Below are 17,293 nucleotides of genomic sequence, written 5' to 3' on the forward strand. Positions count from 1 at the left end.
TAAAGGGCATAGAGTTCAAACCTTTCAAAAAATGAAGACATTCAAGCAAAGAAAGGTTCAGTGACTAAGACAAGGTCACATAGCTAGTAAATGTTTGTGGTAGGTGATGAGCCTAGGCCTTCCTGATTTCAATTGCCCTATCTCCTATATGTTATTGTTGTTCATGAAGATAACAGTCAAGGAACTACTTTGCATTTTGGATGCATTTTCTAAGTATGGAGATCTCAACTCCAAATCACAAAAAGCATCTTCTTAGTGGTTGTCAAAATCAGCTCCACAAATTCAACTCAAAACAACAAATCTTAATGAAATACACAACTATGTATAAGCCATTCTGCTCTTAGCAACAATTTTTGGTTTAAAGAAAAACTAAACTAAAATTACTACAAATCTTAAATATTTATTTCCTTAGTATTGGTATCATTAAAAACAGGTCTCCCCTAAACTACTCTGATCCACTTACATTAGCATCAGGGCGCAGCTTGATGAGAAAACGTTTCCTTTTGAAGCTCAGCTTCCGCACTTTAGCCCAATTGAAGGCATTGATCTTAGTAAAACCCTAGAAAGAAACACAAAACCATCCAATAAAGCACATAGTTATCCCAATGATACACTATAGCAAATACAAGGAACATTTCCACAAATTATAAAAGAATATTAACACATTAGCAAACCACTAGTTCATCAGAAATATAAAATTGTTTCTACAAAAGTTAGCTTAATAAGTAGGCAAGGCTCTTGTGAAATATATTCCTAATAAAGCATTGCAATATTTATATTCCTAGAGATAAGGATGGACTTGAGTTCTTGATTTCAATGAAACTAATGAAGCATTGCTCAGGGTCAGGTTTACAAGTTCTGAGGACCTAATGGATTATCATTATTTTTACCATTGAATTTGTCTGACCCACTCAGAATAAATCCTTTGCTTAGTGTTTGCTTTCTAATATTTATTTCGCTTTATTTTGTCCAGACACAATAACAAAAACCAAATCTAAGCACACCAAGAATTTATTATTGCCTTAAATTGACCCTGAAAAGTCTAAACTTCTTTGATTCCAGTGTTAATCAATTTTTAATGGCACAGCCAAGAGTTAGGAATAAGGTTAATACTGGAAGACACAAGTAAGCAACCTTTTGGATCGGCATTGTCTATAGGTCTGGCATAAATATACTAAGATGTTTTGGCTTCTAGGATTTTGGCATCTGGGTCAGAAAAGAAATCATAAGAATTCAGTAGATATTAGCAAGAGGGCAAACAAATTCAAAATCATGGGAAATAATAAGTGAGGCACCAACAAGAAGATTAACTCAAGTATGTAATACTTTTACATTATTTACTATGCAATTCCCAATATTTAAATGATTTATAATGAAAGGGAAAACAACTCAATAATGCTATAGGGAACTCAGTTTTCATATTTGAGGACTTGGAGAATAACTTTAATGGTTTTTTCTTCAATTTTTATGGTAGATTAGTGTTACTTTTGATATTTGATAATTTATAGTAGAAGTATATTCACTTTTGCAGTGGTGATCTTATTGAATGCTACATTTGCATGTTGGGAAAAGGTTTTAGAAGGCATTCCCCCTACCCCATAAGCAGATAGTGACATTTTGAAAGGTATTTGATACAAAAAGAGCCATTTCTTTGTATCCCCTTTGAAAAATGATCCCCAAAGAGCCAGCTAGTCATTAACCCTCAATGCACAACAGAAAAGCAATGTTCTTTTTCTTACAATGTGAGGAGGGGGAAGCTCTTAAATAAGCCTTCCCAGTGTTATTGTTCTTGATATGAAGATCTGACAATGCAAGTGTGTAATGGCTAACTACAATTTCAAGAAATGTGGTAAAGTTTAATTATAAGGTACTTTATCAGTTGAGGAAAATAAAGATGTTTTTTTTCCATCAATGACAAATCAAAGCAAGTGCTAATTGCTTTAATTTGGTGAGAAATCATGGATCTAAAATGTTCACAGGTAAGTTCAAGAGAGCTTATATTCCAGATTACATAGGGTTACTAAGGAGTTTGTTTGCCTTACATCAAAACAGTTTAATGGACAATACTGGCAAGTGGGCCAACAGAATATTTACTAGCCTTATCTGCTAGTCAGTTATGTTGATATAATAACTGAAATAGTATGAATATTTCTCCTGGTGAATTTCTTAAGTTTATAAAATTTGCATGTGTGCATGTATTGCTATAAGTACATGAATGTGAATAAAATTACATATATATGTATATGCATCTATATTTAAATAGAGTATATATTCCACACTTCACAAAATAAGTATTGGAATGGAATTACTAATTCCTACTTCAAAGTAGCATTGTGAAAAAATTCTATAATGAAAAACCGATTTCCTGTTCTGAGGGAGAAGGCACAACTTAATACTGAGTGTCTTTCAATTCATGAAATGCCATATGTTGATCTCAGTAAGGACTATAAGTTTCCAGGCTCTCAGAACCCAAATATATCCTTAATTGAGGGTTTCCTAATTAGACAAAAAAATGCCAATTAACTAGAATACAGGAGTTAACTGAGTAATGGAAGAGTGAAAGCAACTAGACCTATGTTTCTACCCATGTAGGAGGCTTTCATCTTTTCTTCAAACTTAAGATTTGCATATTATATTGCTACAAGGTTAAAGGTGTCGATCAGAGTTTAAGTGATGACCAGTATGTGTAAGAGGATATGAATCTAAGTTTTCCTGGTTCCAAAGAAGGCTTTCTATTTGCCTTGTCACTCTGGCCTTTGTCTAGGATATAGACTAAAGTGATAGAGGAAAAAATAGCAAGGGAGGGCCAAGGAATTTTCTTTCTCTCACCAAAAAATAACAATAAGAAAGATATGAATTTGACACATTCTGTTCACAAATTTCAATAAATAGCCAATATGGAATTAAATTCAAAGGTCCAATTTTATTTCCCATATCCTGGTTAAGGGATGTGAACAATAGTCTGAAGTGGCTCTCACCTGAAACACTAGAATTCCTGTGTTAGCAACAGCCAGGTTGATCTTAGTACCTTCCCTGTCCTTTGCTGGGTGCAACCGGATTCCATACATCTCCAGGCGGCGGGCAATCTCCAGGAGCTGGAAATCTGATTCTGCTGGTGTTTGTCCACTTATAAAACAAAAATTAAAAAGAAAGGCCAGAAGATTTGAATTCCCTATGTCTATTAATTTGGGATTAAGTGGCTTCTCTAGGGATATAAAGAAGCATTTCATCCAAATACTGAGGCTAGCTGATCAGATGATATTTAAACTCCCATTCATTCGTACCCAAAGTCTAGCAGCTGGAACAAAAGCTCTATTGCTCATGTAATTCAAAACCCCAAATGTCTACTTCAAACTCTGCCAGTTTTTAGAATCTCAAAGAATTTCCTTTAAGGTCATACAAAAGCAAAAAAAAAAAAACAAAACCATTGTGTTAAAACAAGTTTTCAGTCCTTTACAATAGATCTAGCCCCATAAAACAAGTTCAAAAACCATACTTTAAAGAACAGGGATTATAGCACCATCGTGTCTTAAAAGCTTTATTTAAAAAACAAGACAGCAGCAACAAAAAAGTCATTGGAATCCTTCATAATAGTAGGGTTGTGAGTCAGGATTTGACCTACCTTTTAGACTACGTCATATGAGACTTTTTTTAGGTCACATTACCTGGCAGTTTTTTGGGTTTGTTTTTAATAATTTTGCAATGGAATCCCCCTATGTATGATCATGTCCATTTTCATATTGCTTTGCTGCTTAAAAATAGCTTTCGTATAACATTTAGTTCATGCAACCTATGAGCTAAGTAGATCAGGCAAGGATTATCATATCCCCAGTTTTACAAATGAACAAATCAATTAACTAGCATTTCTTAAATATACATGCCAGGAACCATGTTAGGGTCAAAAGAACCAAAAGTCTCTGCCCTCATGGAACTTACATTTTACTTGTTGAGACAACATGTACCATGAGTATAAACAAAATATTTACAAAACAAATCCAACATAACTGGAGGTGGGAAAACAAAATGAAGGATCAAAAAAGATATCTGGAGTTGATTATTTCTGTTTTCTCTGCAAAGGAAAGTGATTTTAACACTAGAAAAGACAATTAAAAATCACTGAAAGGTAGCTAATACCTAAGGTCACTAAGAGATTATTAGAGAGTAATGAATTTAAATCACCAGATCCAAATCAACTATATCCTCAGGTCTTGAAAGAATGGGCAGATATGACTGTGGAGCTTATCAGGGGGTAGCTAAAAGATCATAGAAAACAGAACAGATCTTAAGACAGATCTTAGATTAAAGAGATGGTTAGAAAGCATCTAGATATTTGAGAAGTGATGTTTATAAAGAGAGAAGATGACTTAATCAAGAATAGATAGTTTATTTCCTTTTTGGATAAGACTATGGCACTAATAGATGAGAGGAATGTTTTGAACATCTAGACTCAAAAGAGAGAGTTGTTAATTGTTCAATATCAACATGGCAGGAAGCTTCAACTGGAGTTGCCCTTGTGAACTGTGCCTGACCATGTGCTATTTAACTTTTTTATCAATGACTTGGATAAAAGGAGAGTCGGTATGCTCATCAAATTTGCAGGTGACAAATTTTCAAAAGGACATAGTACCCATTCTCAAAGGGTTTGTAGTCTGACAGGACAAAAAATGTTCATAAGGAGGTTGAAGGCAAAATAAAGGTTCAAAATAAATTTTAAATTTGATAGATTTTTAATGTATTAGAAGATACCTGAAAAGTTGTCACTCCAAAATCCTTCTATAATATCTCTAAGCATATGTGAACTCCACTGGCAGAGAATTCATTAATTTAAGAGGAATCTTATTTAAGGTTATGGGGCTTCACCAGTATGCATGTTACCCCTTCCTAATAAAATTTCCTATTAAGAACCGTTTATAATATAGTAGTTTGTTTTTTTTTTTTCAGTTGCAAAAACATGGCCAAAATATTCACCTCCTTATGGCCAATCTGACACTGGTTGGAAGATTAAAAAATGAAATCAACAAAGTCAAATCTCCCTATTTTAAAGATAAAGAAGCTAAGATGCAGAGCAGGGAAGGGATTTGTCTAAAGACACAAATGTAGTTACAGAGTCATTCCTGAGTCTATTTCTCAAGTGGCACCTTCATACTTATTTAAGGCTGGCTATCAGATGATAGACATACTGTACTGTCTCGCATCAAGTCTATGCTTAAAGATTCTTGATTCTGGTAGACCCTGCCTGAGATTATATCTTTTTGTTGCTCTATTTCTGTTCCAGAATGAATAACAGGAATAAGACATGTGGTGTTAGGATTAGAAATCCTTCTTAAAGGGAGTCAAAATTTGCTTCTCTCTAAATGCCACCCTGCCAGTCTTAATTCTCTTCTCTGGAACAGAACTCAAAAGAATAAATCTCACCCCATTTCTATCAGTTGATATTCTCCTCCAGGTCTTTTATATTATAGGTAAAGCAGCTACAGTACCTTGAACCCCACCATTAAAAAACAAAACATGCCTTTTAAACTGTTCATTTGTGGTTTTTTTTGTTTTTGTTTTTTGTTTTTGCAACTGCCCTCAAATGGAGACAATATTTCAAATATGGTTTAGTCAGGGCAACATATTGCAGGGTAAGATTTTGTTAACTTTTTTTGGCTACCATGCCACACTATTGACTTGTATTGAGCTTGCTGCCAACTAATATCCATAAATCATTGTCCCACATAAACTGCCTAGCTAATTCTCTTCCAACCTATGCAAATATGATTGACTCATTAAAATATAAGTACCTGACTGTACTCTCTATTAGACATAGGGGAATCATTTGTTCTCTTGAATACACTTCCCCACTACCAACATACCACCAACCAACACATTTGTCAGTTAGACTTTTCAGAACAAATGATTAAATTGGCATTCTGGATTTTTAAAACCAGCCACTAAAGAAACTTCATCATGAGTAAGTTTCCCCAAAATGTTTGTTGATTGAAACATACAGAGCCTGTGTCCAAATTCTAGCATGGTAAGAGGAAATAGACTTGACAATAAACTTAAAAGTGTCTATTGCAAGGATGAAATTTTCCGCTCAAACTGGTTACTTTACCAAGCTAGTTCTTTCCTTCCTTTCTTTAACAGAAAGTCGATTATATTCATTATCTTTACCACCTTCTCCCACAATTGACTCAAACACAAATCACTAGGTCCTCTCTATGTAGACATTCCCACAGGCTGTCTTCTTAACTTTTTATTTCATTTTACAATTTCTCTGTAACTTCAACAACTCATGTAGCTTCACTTAACATCTTTATGTATACAATTTTGCAAAAGCATACATCTTGTACTGATCTCTGTTCAATTCCACCTCAAGATTTTTAAGTGCCTTCTGGGTATTTCCATACGAACACTATAAAATTCATTTAAAATTCAGTGTGTCAAAAACTGGAGCCTCATGTTGTCCCCTCTGAAACCTGTTTGCCAGCAATCTACTATCAATTTCTTTTCACGAAGACATTCTTTTAGCCATCCAAATCTTCTTTCTTGTCCCTCACGTCATCAATCACCAACTTCTATAGATTCCTGCTTTAGAAACATGATGAGTCACAGCTTAATAACTAATATAGTACTAATGGTAATAATAAACTAATATAAATGCTGCATTAATAAATCAACAATAATGCTGCAGTTATATAACTAAAATAGTTTGCTTTATTAATAGAAGGAAGGAACTGCAAAAGCCAGTTAGTATCTTGTTTAATTCTGGTAAGTAAACAGGTCTTACAATGTCAAAATACCTTTTATTATGAGACTGATAATGTACTAGGTATCTGCATCTGAGGTTAAGTTACATACCAAGAATTTGCAGGGCAGAGAATATTTCTGGCAGTGAAGATAAGAGTGTAGACCAAATTACAATGGACTAAAAGAGTGAATGGATATTAAGAAGTCCAAAGGGAGAGGATAAAGGAGGATTTTGGGGAAGGGGAATGGATTGGAGAGGCATTGGTCAAAGGAAATTGGACATCTGAGGAGAAATATAGAAAGAAAAGAAGAAAGGGACAAAATGAGGATGAGCAGAGTAGATGGAAATGCATAGCTAGTAACTATGACAGAGTGTAATGGGAGGAATTCACCCAGGGGAAGAAAATAGATAGCAGAAAGGATAATAAACCAGGATCTGACAATGTGTTGTTTACAAGAAATACACTGAAGATGAAAGGAGAGTGAAGGTGAGGGGCTGGAGCAGAATATACTATGCCTATGATGATCCATAGAAGGCAGAGGTAGTAGTTATGATCTGACAGTTAGGGCTAAAATGGACATAAATGGAAGGGATGAACAGGGAAACTGTATTATGGTTGGTGGATAGAGATTTATGATGGATTATGAAGCATTATCAATATGGGTCCTTTATGTGCTAAGTATTATAGTATGCACATTTTAAAAGGAAAAACTAAATAATATACAGATAGAAATCAACAACAAAATAATAGTAGTGGTAAACTTTAATTTTCCTCTCTCATAACGAGTTAAATCTAACTAAAAATAAAGAAATTAAGGAACTAATAGAACCTTAGATAAATTAAATATTATAGATATCTGAAGAACCCACATACACCTACATGAGATTAGTAGCAGATTTAAGATTAAGCATACACATGATGGAAACATAGTTTCTGTTGGGACACCAGTGGCTTAGAGAGGATAAAAATACTAATTGATCAGGTCTACGTAGGCCAAGCTAATATAATAAAAATGACAAGTCTACCTTAGTTAATTTACTTATTCAATGTCATACTAATCAAAGTATCAAATAATTACTTTATAGACAAGAAAAAATAATAACAAAAATCATCTGGAAGAATAAAAGGTCAAGAATATTAAAGGAATTAATGAAAAAAATAAATATGAAGGAAAATGGCTTAGCAGTACCACATCTCAAACTGTTCTATAATAATCATCAAATAATCATAAAAAATAGTCTGCTATTGGCTAAGAAATAGAATGGAATTCAATGGAATAGATTAGATACACAATATGTAGGGGTAAATGACGTTAGCAACCTAATGTTTGATAAACCCAAAGATTCAAGCTTTTGGGATAAGAATTCATTGTTTAACAAAAACTACTGGAAAACTGAAAAACCATATGGCAGAAACTAGGTACAGAACAATAACTCACACTCTATTCAAAGATACGGTTGAGATGAGTATAAAATTTAGATATAAACAGTGATATAAATAAATTAGGGCAACATTAGAATACTTTATTTTGAAGATTTATAGAGAAGGGAAGAATTTATGACAAAACAAGAGATTGAGAGCATTATAAGATATAAAAGGAATAATTTTTATTATTTAAATTAAAAAACTTTTCCAGAAACAAAACCATTGTAACCAAAATTAGAAGGGAAACAACAAACTGGAGAAAGTTTATGACAAATTTCTCTGTTAAAAGTCTGATTTCTCCAGTGCTATAGAGAACTAAGTCAAGTTTATAAGAATACAAATCACTCCCCAATTGACAAATGATCAAAGAATATGAATAAACAATTTTCAGATGAAGAAATCAAAGCTTTCAATAATCATATGAAAAGATTTTCTAACTCACTCTTGATTAGAGAAATGCAAATTAAAACAATGCTTCACACCTATCAGACTGGCCACTATGACAGTAAAGGAAAGTGATAAATGTTGGAGGAGATGAGGCAAAATTGGGACAATGGTGCAGAGTTGATGGAGTTGTGAACTGATCCATCTATTTTGGAGGGCAATTTGGAATTATACCCAAAAGGCCATAAAATTAGGCATGCCCTTTGATTCTTTATCACTACTAGGTCTGTATCCCAAAAAAATCATAAAAAAGGGGAAAGGACCTACTTGTACAAAAATATTTATAGTAGCTTTTTTGTGGTGACCAAAAATTAGAAATTATGGGGATGTCCATCAGTTGGGGAAAGACTGAACAAATTGTGGTACATGTTGGTAATGGAATACTATTGTACTATAAGAAATGATAAGCAAGATGATTTCAGAAAAAGCTTGAAAGATCTGCAGGAACTAAAGCAGAGCAACATAAGCAGAACCAGGAGAACATTTTACACAGTAACAGTTATATTGTACAATAATCAACCATGAAAGATTTAGCTACTTTCAGCAAAGCAATGATGTGGGACAATTCTGAAGGACTTATGACAGGGAATGTTATCCACATCCAGAGAAAGAAATGTTGGAGTTGGATGCAAATCAAAGCATACTATCTTTCATATCAGCTTATTTACAGTTTATTTGGAAAGTTTTGGTTTTGTATAAGTGTGTTCTTACAACAATGACCAATATGGGGCGTAATAATTCCTATATGGCCCAGATCAAATTGCTCACCATCTCATAGTTGAGGGAGAGAGAAGGAAGAGATGTTTGATGAGACAGTTTGCATTTTATAATTTTGGAAAATGTGTATTGAAAATGATGATTATATGTAATTGGGAAAACAAAGTATCTTTGAATAAAAAAGCCACAAAATCATGAGATAAAAGTATCAAAACAAATCCAAATGGAATTCAAAAGCAGAGGATGTTTGTACTAGCATACATAAGTAATTTACATAGTTTAAAACATATTGTAAACAATGTGGAATTTGTGGTTTTGCACATAATTGTTTATGTATTTGTTTAGTTAAATTTCTTTTTTAGTGGTGGTGGTTATTACATATATAAGAAAAAATAAAAAAGATAGAGATGGTGAGAAGTGGACTTTCCTTGATCCCTTCATGCCATACAACTCTATGAAAAAGAAATAAATTAGAGGACAATATAAACAAAAGTAGTGAGACTTACATGTGGTTGTGGTGAAATTCCACAATTTTGTCTTCTAGTGCATCTTGCTGAGGTATGTACTTGTTCTTTGCTAAGTGCTCCCGATCTACTGTTTCATCAAAATCCCCAATCTCAGCTGACAAATAATAAAGAAAAAAACAAGGTTACATTTAGCTGTCACTTAAGTGGTTTTGAATTGTCAGAAACATAGCTGTTAAACACGATTGCTTTTGCTTAATAACATAACTTTAGTGTAACTGTTTTCTGGGGTACACATAAAAAAATGTCTGAAGATTGAACTATAAGGAACTTTTCATGGATAATTGTTGGACAAGTTCTCTCTTTCATTGTTCCCTTATGTTTTAGTGGTAGTGGAGATTAATTTAATTACCTGATGGATTCCAATGTGATTATGGAAAATCCATGGAAGTTTTCATTAAACTTTTTAGTACATATACGTAGTAGTATATAAATTAGTAATACATGTAGAAATACATACATAATACAACTAAGCATGTACACGCTAACTTTATAACATACATTTCAATGACTAGATGCTGGTAAAAAAATTCAAAAGATACTATCTCTCTTTAGCAATCCCTATTGCTTGGATGCATGATATTCTCCCCCCTACGCACATCCCTGGATAATTCTATTCCCCTGCATTTTTGTAAGTGCATGAGCTGCAGCAATAAATGGGTAGAGAAAAGGACTACTTTTTTAATGATAATTTGTAAAAGCTTATATTAGTGTGCTTTCATTTCTAAGTTAAAAATTTCTGGTCAAATTGCAGTTCTTCAAATTAACCTTCTGATATAAGAATCTGTTTTATCCTCTCACTTTACCACAACATAACCTTAATGTTGTTATAATATGGAAATTAAAACTTATTTTAAAGATATAACTAGAACAGGTTAAAATTTGATCTGTGCCATTTTTGTTCCTGTGTCACATTCTGCAGAAAGACTTAAGAAATTGCATTACAGACTGAGGCCCATCTGTTGCAATTCTAAGGATTAAATGTAAGTCACTTGTTGCTATGTAACCTACCTTTTGGGTCTTGTCAAACTACATTGGATGTCACTGTGGGGGCCATCTATCTCTTGTAATCACACAAAACATGGCATGGACGCTTCTGCTGCCAAGCCAACAATCACATTTCACCCCTATTATGCTTGCACGTTTTATACAGGAGAGCAGCCACCGACATAGCAACTGCATTTTACTGTATTCTTCATGTTTCCTCCTCTTGCGAGAGACAGGTCAATAACATCATCCAATTTCCTAATTTCCAGATACATGGCTTGATTTCCTGAATAGCTCTTCCCTTAAATAGACTGAAACTGCCATCTGGGAAATCAAAGCCCTCTTAAAATTTCCATCACAGAAAAAAGTGCTGAGATAGAAAATAATTACCGGATCATATCTTTCATCCTAATTTGGTCTCCTTAGCTGTAGTACTTTATGCTTCGCCTTCATTGTTCCTCCTTTCTGCTAAGAGCAGAGCTCAAGAGAGAATACAGTGTACCGCTCATCACAGGTTTCCAATGAATTTCTATCAAGTGTTTAATTTTCATGGACTATCTAAAATGCTCTTTTCTAAAACTGAACAGGCACACAACAAAGAATCCCAGTTGTTTTCTTCTCTCAGCAAAATGAACAATCCTTTGTAATTTTCATCCCCCTCTGGAAAATTTGTCCTTCATATACCATATACTAAAAGAGCCTTCAGCATTTTACTGACTACTAAACTCATTTTCTTATCTCAGTTTTCCCTCCCTGAATATTCTTTAGGAATCTGCCAGCATAGTCTTTTCTGAGCATTTAGAAAACATTTATGAAAGCACCTACTATGTATTAGGAGCTATGCATGCTCGGTCTTGGAATATAATGATTAGAAAATGAAAAATTTCCTGCCCTGAAGGAGCTTTTCTTCTTGATTTCTATGCATACATAAATATTAGAAAGTCTTTTCTATTACAACCTGAAATGTCCTAACATTTTTTACTTATAATAGATGGTATGCCACATATACTGTCTTGCTTCATGTAGACAACAAAGTTCCATTTTTTACTGCCAAAGGATTTTATAAAACTAGGTTTTGCTAAAAGAGGTATTTTTAGGAGGGTACTTTTAGAAAATCATTTTGTACCAGATAACTCTTAGGGTAAACATGAATATAACAGACAGAAATTGACTCACCTGCTATACCTCAACTTATTCCTATTTCATTATTTACATCTATCTCTTCCTTCTATTAGCAAAAAACTGGATTTAAGAGATTATAAAAATCAGACGATAATGAAATTCAGACATTAGGTATTAATTAAAAATACTACAATCACACAAATATGTAAAACTTTGATACTCTCGAGAAAAATAATTAACTATAATCTCTTTAGTAAAGAATACATAAACATAGTACTAAGGATGATAATAATTACTAAAATTTATAGTACTTCAGGATTTGCAAAATGTTTCTCATACTTAAGTTCATTTGATTCTCATGACAACCCTAGGAGATAAGTTCTATGGGTATTATCTCAACTTTACAAAAAAGGAAAATGAGGCTTAATGGGGTTAACAATGGAAAAACATAGGCAGACAATTATTAAGTGCCACAGATGGCAACTGTAACCTGGAAATTCTGTATTTAAAGTTCAATACTTATTATGTTGCTGAAGCAAATTAGAAATTAATCTAGCTACTCTGGAAGATGATTTTAATATATGTGGAGAGAAGGAAAAAAATAATGATTTCAGTCACATATATATGATTATCAGTCAAAAAGTATTTAAAAACAAACTCTTACCTTCTGTCTTACAATTGATTCGAAGTATTTGTTCCAAAGCAGAAGAGTGGTGAGGGTTAAGCAATTAGGATTAAGTGATTTATTAGGGTTATATATCTAGGCAGTATCTGAGGCCAAATTTGAACCCATCTCCAGACTTGGCTCTCTATCTACTGAGTCACTTAGCTGCCCCCACTAAAAGCATGCATTAAGAGTCTACTAGTGTGCTCCGTGCTTGGGATATAATGTTAAAAATAAAAAGCCCCTGTTACCAACCAACTTCCATTCTAGCAGGGAAAACAGCATGTATACATATAAGTAGATGTTAAAATAAGTTTAAGGTCATATTGAGTGGATTAGAGATGGAAACATCAGTGTTTATGGTGATTGGGAAAGGCTCAAGTAGAAGATGTATTTTTGATCTCATATACTTTGTAGGAGGCTAGGGATTATTCTAACAAGGGGCTGTAAGGGGTGGGGAGTGCCTTCGTGACATTTTTGCCTATATAAAGGCATAAATAAAAGTAAAAGAATATTGTGTGGGAAGGACTACACAAAGGAAAGCAAACAGGACAGTTTGGCTAGGCTGTATATAGAGTGGTTAAAGGCAAGTAAAGTATAAGGCAAGAAAGGTAAATCAAAGTCAGGTTGTAATGTATGCTAAATGCCAAACAAAGAATTTTGCATTTTATCCTACAGGCAATAGGGAGCTAGTGGATTTTATTTAACAGGGGAGTAACATGGCGAGACCTGAGTTTTGAGAATATTACTTTGGCACCTCTGCCTATTAATTGGAGGTGGGAGAGAATGCCAGTGGGAAATCAATTATATAGCTATTGCAATGAGATTGAAATAAGATGGGAGACATGCGAGTAATGAGATGGGGATAAATGTAAGAGCTGTTGAAAAAGAAGTATTGATAAGACCTAGCAATTGATTTGATAAACTGGGATGAGGCAGATTGAATAATTGAGGACTTCCATTTTGCAAACATGAGTGACTGGAAAGATGACGGTTACCTTTGACAGGAATATGCAAATTCGAAGATCTCTTCCACAAAATGACTAGCCTGAAAAATGTTTTACTTGATTGAGCATATAAAATCTGTATCAGATTGCCAAATGTCTCCGGGAGTGTGGAGGAAAAGAATTTGGAAATCAAAAAAATTTTAAATTAATGTTAAAATTATTTTTACATGCAGCTGGGGAAAATAAAATCTTAAAAAAAGAAACAGGGAAGTTTTGGAAAGAGATAGGTTCTGGGGGGGGAAATAATAAATTTTATTGTGGATGTGATGGATTTCAAACATCTGTTGGGCATGCAATTGGAAAGATTCAATAAGGAGCTGGCAATGTGGGAATGGAGCTCAAGAGAGAAACTAGGATTATGGTTCTAGGAATCATCTGTGAATCACCTCAAGAGAAGATGATAATTTAACCATGGCAACTGGTTAAATATACAGTCTTTTTTGGCGAACTCACCAAGAAATAGAATATATATATATATATATATATATATGTATATATATATATATATATAAAGGTTGCCTGGAAAGAAGCATAGAGGAGCACCCATAGTTAGAAGGTAGGGCTTGAAAGATGACCCAGCAGGACATAAGAGATGACTCAGCAAAGGAGAGTGAAAAACTGGAGGCAGAAAGATAGAAGGAGAACTAAGACAGAGAAGTATCAAAAAAAATGAGAGGCCAAGTACTTCAGAGAGGTCAAGTAGGCTAAAGAATAAAGAAGGGACATTAGATTTTCCAATTAAGAGACATTGATAACTTCAGCGAGAGCAATTTCAGTTAAGATATGAGGTCAGAAGCCAGACTACAAAAAGAGAAATGAATAAAATTTATAACTGAGAAGAGAGGAAATGGAGCTAATGAGAGTAGACAGTTTTTGCCATGAGTTTGGTGTGAAAAGGATAAATATAAGATGCTAGTCTGGGATGGGCAGTTAGATTTAGTATGGATTTTTAAAGGATGGGGAGACTTGGGTATTTGTATACAGACTGTGAAAAACAAGTGGAAATGGAGAGAATGAAGATTAAAGTAATAGAAGAGATTGATTAAAGGGTGATATGTCAATGAGTGTTAGGAAATATGATCAAATACATAATAAGAAAGGTTCTGCCTTTGGGAGAAGGACCACCTCTGCATAAGAGACTAGAAAAAAGAAGAGAATACAGAAATATGCAAAGAATTTTGAGATGGGTAGGGGTAGAGGGAATTTGTGGCAAATGATTTCTATTTTTTAAGTATTGTATGAATTGAGAGAGTGAGGCAAGCTTCAAGAGAGAGAACCTTGGAATTATCTCTAGGGAAGATTAAGAGGAGATGAACCTTTGGATTTACCTGTATTAATCTGTAATGCTAATTTTTCATATTTTAAAGACCAGTCTTAATAAAATGACAATTTATAGAATCTGATTTGGATGAGACAACAGAGGACCAATTCATACCGATAAAAGGATTCCATCTACAACATACTCAACAAATGGTCATTTAGTCTTTACTTAAAGATCTTTAGTGAAAAAAAAAAAAAAAGAGAGAGAGAGAGAGTAACCCAGTATTCCTCAAGGATCTGGGCCAGGAGTCAGGAAGACTCAGTTTTCTAAATGGGTGCCCCTAGGCAAGTCACTTAATCCAGTTTACCTCAGTTTCCTAATTTATAAAATGAATTGGAGAAGGAAATAGTAAACCACTCCAGAACCCTAAATTGGGTCATGAAGACTTAGCTACAACTGAAAAATGGCTGAACAACAGTTCCCCAAAGCAGCCATTCTACTTTTAGATAGTTCTAATAATTCCCTAATATCAAACTTAACTTTGCCTTTCTGCAAATCCCATCCATTACTTGCACTTATGCCTTCTTGAGTCAAAGGGAAGTTTTAATCCCTCTTCCAAATGATAATTCCTTAAATATTTGAAGGCAGATATCCTCCCCTTCACCAATACCCAAAGACTTCTTGTCTCCATGTTAAAAGTACTTAATTAACCAAGAGATTTCAAGGCTCTTCCCTATTCTCATTGTCCTCTTCTGGATGCTCACTAGCTCAAATAGAAATTAGTTCTTTAATAAAATGTACTGTTCAGAACTGAACAGAATACTTAAAAGCAGAGTAAAAGAAGATTATTCTGGGCACCATCTTTCTCAGTTCAGCCCAAAATTATATTAGCAATTTTAGCTATAATAGCATACTGTTCTGTTGTCTCCATCAAAAATCCATTAAAAGTTCCAGATCTTAAAAGCATACTATTCTTTACATTTGTTTATATATGTTTTTATTTTGTTTGGGGCTTAGGGATTATATGAATATTCTATTACAACAATGGCCAATATGAAAGTATGTTATGCATAATAGTACAATGTATAACCCAGAACAAAATGCTTACCATTTTGGAAAAGGGGGAGGGAAAGGAAAGGGAAACAATTTGATTTTTATAATTCCAGAAAATATATGTTGAAAATTATTGCATGTAACTGGGGAGATAAAATTTCTTTGAATAAATATTAATTTTAAAAAATCTTTCCAGATCTTTTCTAACCCTAACTACTATTCTTCCCCTATTCTCATATTTATATAGTTGATTTTTCTTTAGCCCAACAGTAAGATTTTGGACAAAATGAGATGTCTATGGGACATGCAGTTGAAAATAATGTCTATAGGCATTTATTCCTTGTGAATTTTATCTTATTAAATTCAGCCCAGTATTGTAGTTTGTCAAAACTTTTTAAATCCTCAATACATCAGTTAATATTTGCTATTTATTACAGGTCTGTGTTATTTGCAAATTTTCCAAACATTGGCCTAGGCCTTTATTGAAGTTATTAATAAGGATGTGGATAAGCATACAGATAAAAATGTTAACTATCACAGATCCCTGAATCACTCCAATCTATGTGGACATTGAGACATTAATAAATAATCTCTGGGCCTGACCATTCCACTTCCTTCCAGAACCAACTAATTGTACTCCTTTACAGCCCAGATAAATCCACCTTATCTCTAAGAATAGCATGGAGAAACTTAGTCCCAAGTTTTCATGAATTCTAGGTAAACCAAAACTATGGCATTCCCTTAAACTATAAATATAGTATCTCTGTCCAAAAAATGAAAGGAAATTGATGCAAAACTGTTGCTTCAGTGAAAAAAGTATGTTGCCTTTGAGATCATAGCCTCTTCTAATGATATATTCTAGAATTTTGCCAACATTCAAAAGTTAACTCAATGGCCTCTTCCTCAAGTACTATATAAATGTTAGCAACTATTATTATTATTATTATTATTATTATTATTATTATTATTATTCCCTTTTTGAAAATTGGAGCATTTGCCCTTTCCAGTCTCCAAGACTTCTCTTGTTCTTGACAGTATTTTAAGCATCACAGATGTTGGCTCAACAATTTAATTCAATTCAATAAATATTTATTAAATGAGCATGATATTGGGTGAGACAGAGGAGATGCAAAAGGGGAAAATGCACTAAAAATTGTTTCCCTCAAAAACTTTATATTCTTCTGGGGGAAGGTGGGGAGGTAGGGATGAGACACAGTGTATACATAAACACTTACAAAATAAATACAGAATGAGAAAATTATAAGAGGTAGAGCGTTAATAACTGGGAGTGATAAAGAAAAGTCTTATGTAGGAGGTAATGCCTAAGTTGTACTTTGAAAGAAGGTGGGAATTAA

At 33.7% G+C, this 17,293-nt stretch overlaps 1 protein-coding gene across 1 annotated transcript in view; it reads right to left on the reverse strand.

Moving 5' to 3' along the window:
• The window catches only part of FARP1 (FERM, ARH/RhoGEF and pleckstrin domain protein 1), a 324,700-nt gene that overhangs the window by 75,146 nt on the left and 232,261 nt on the right, over positions 1-17,293 (reverse strand). The window contains exons 7-9 of the mRNA XM_044670555.1: positions 9,827-9,941; positions 2,979-3,126; positions 464-559 (exon numbers count right to left, since the gene is read on the reverse strand). Of these exons, the coding sequence (XP_044526490.1) occupies positions 464-559; positions 2,979-3,126; positions 9,827-9,941 (359 nt within the window). The remainder of the gene's footprint in view (positions 1-463; positions 560-2,978; positions 3,127-9,826; positions 9,942-17,293) is intronic.

This window comes from Gracilinanus agilis, chromosome 3 (assembly GCF_016433145.1).
Source record: "Gracilinanus agilis isolate LMUSP501 chromosome 3, AgileGrace, whole genome shotgun sequence".
In the NCBI taxonomy this organism is placed as follows: domain Eukaryota; kingdom Metazoa; phylum Chordata; class Mammalia; order Didelphimorphia; family Didelphidae; genus Gracilinanus; species Gracilinanus agilis.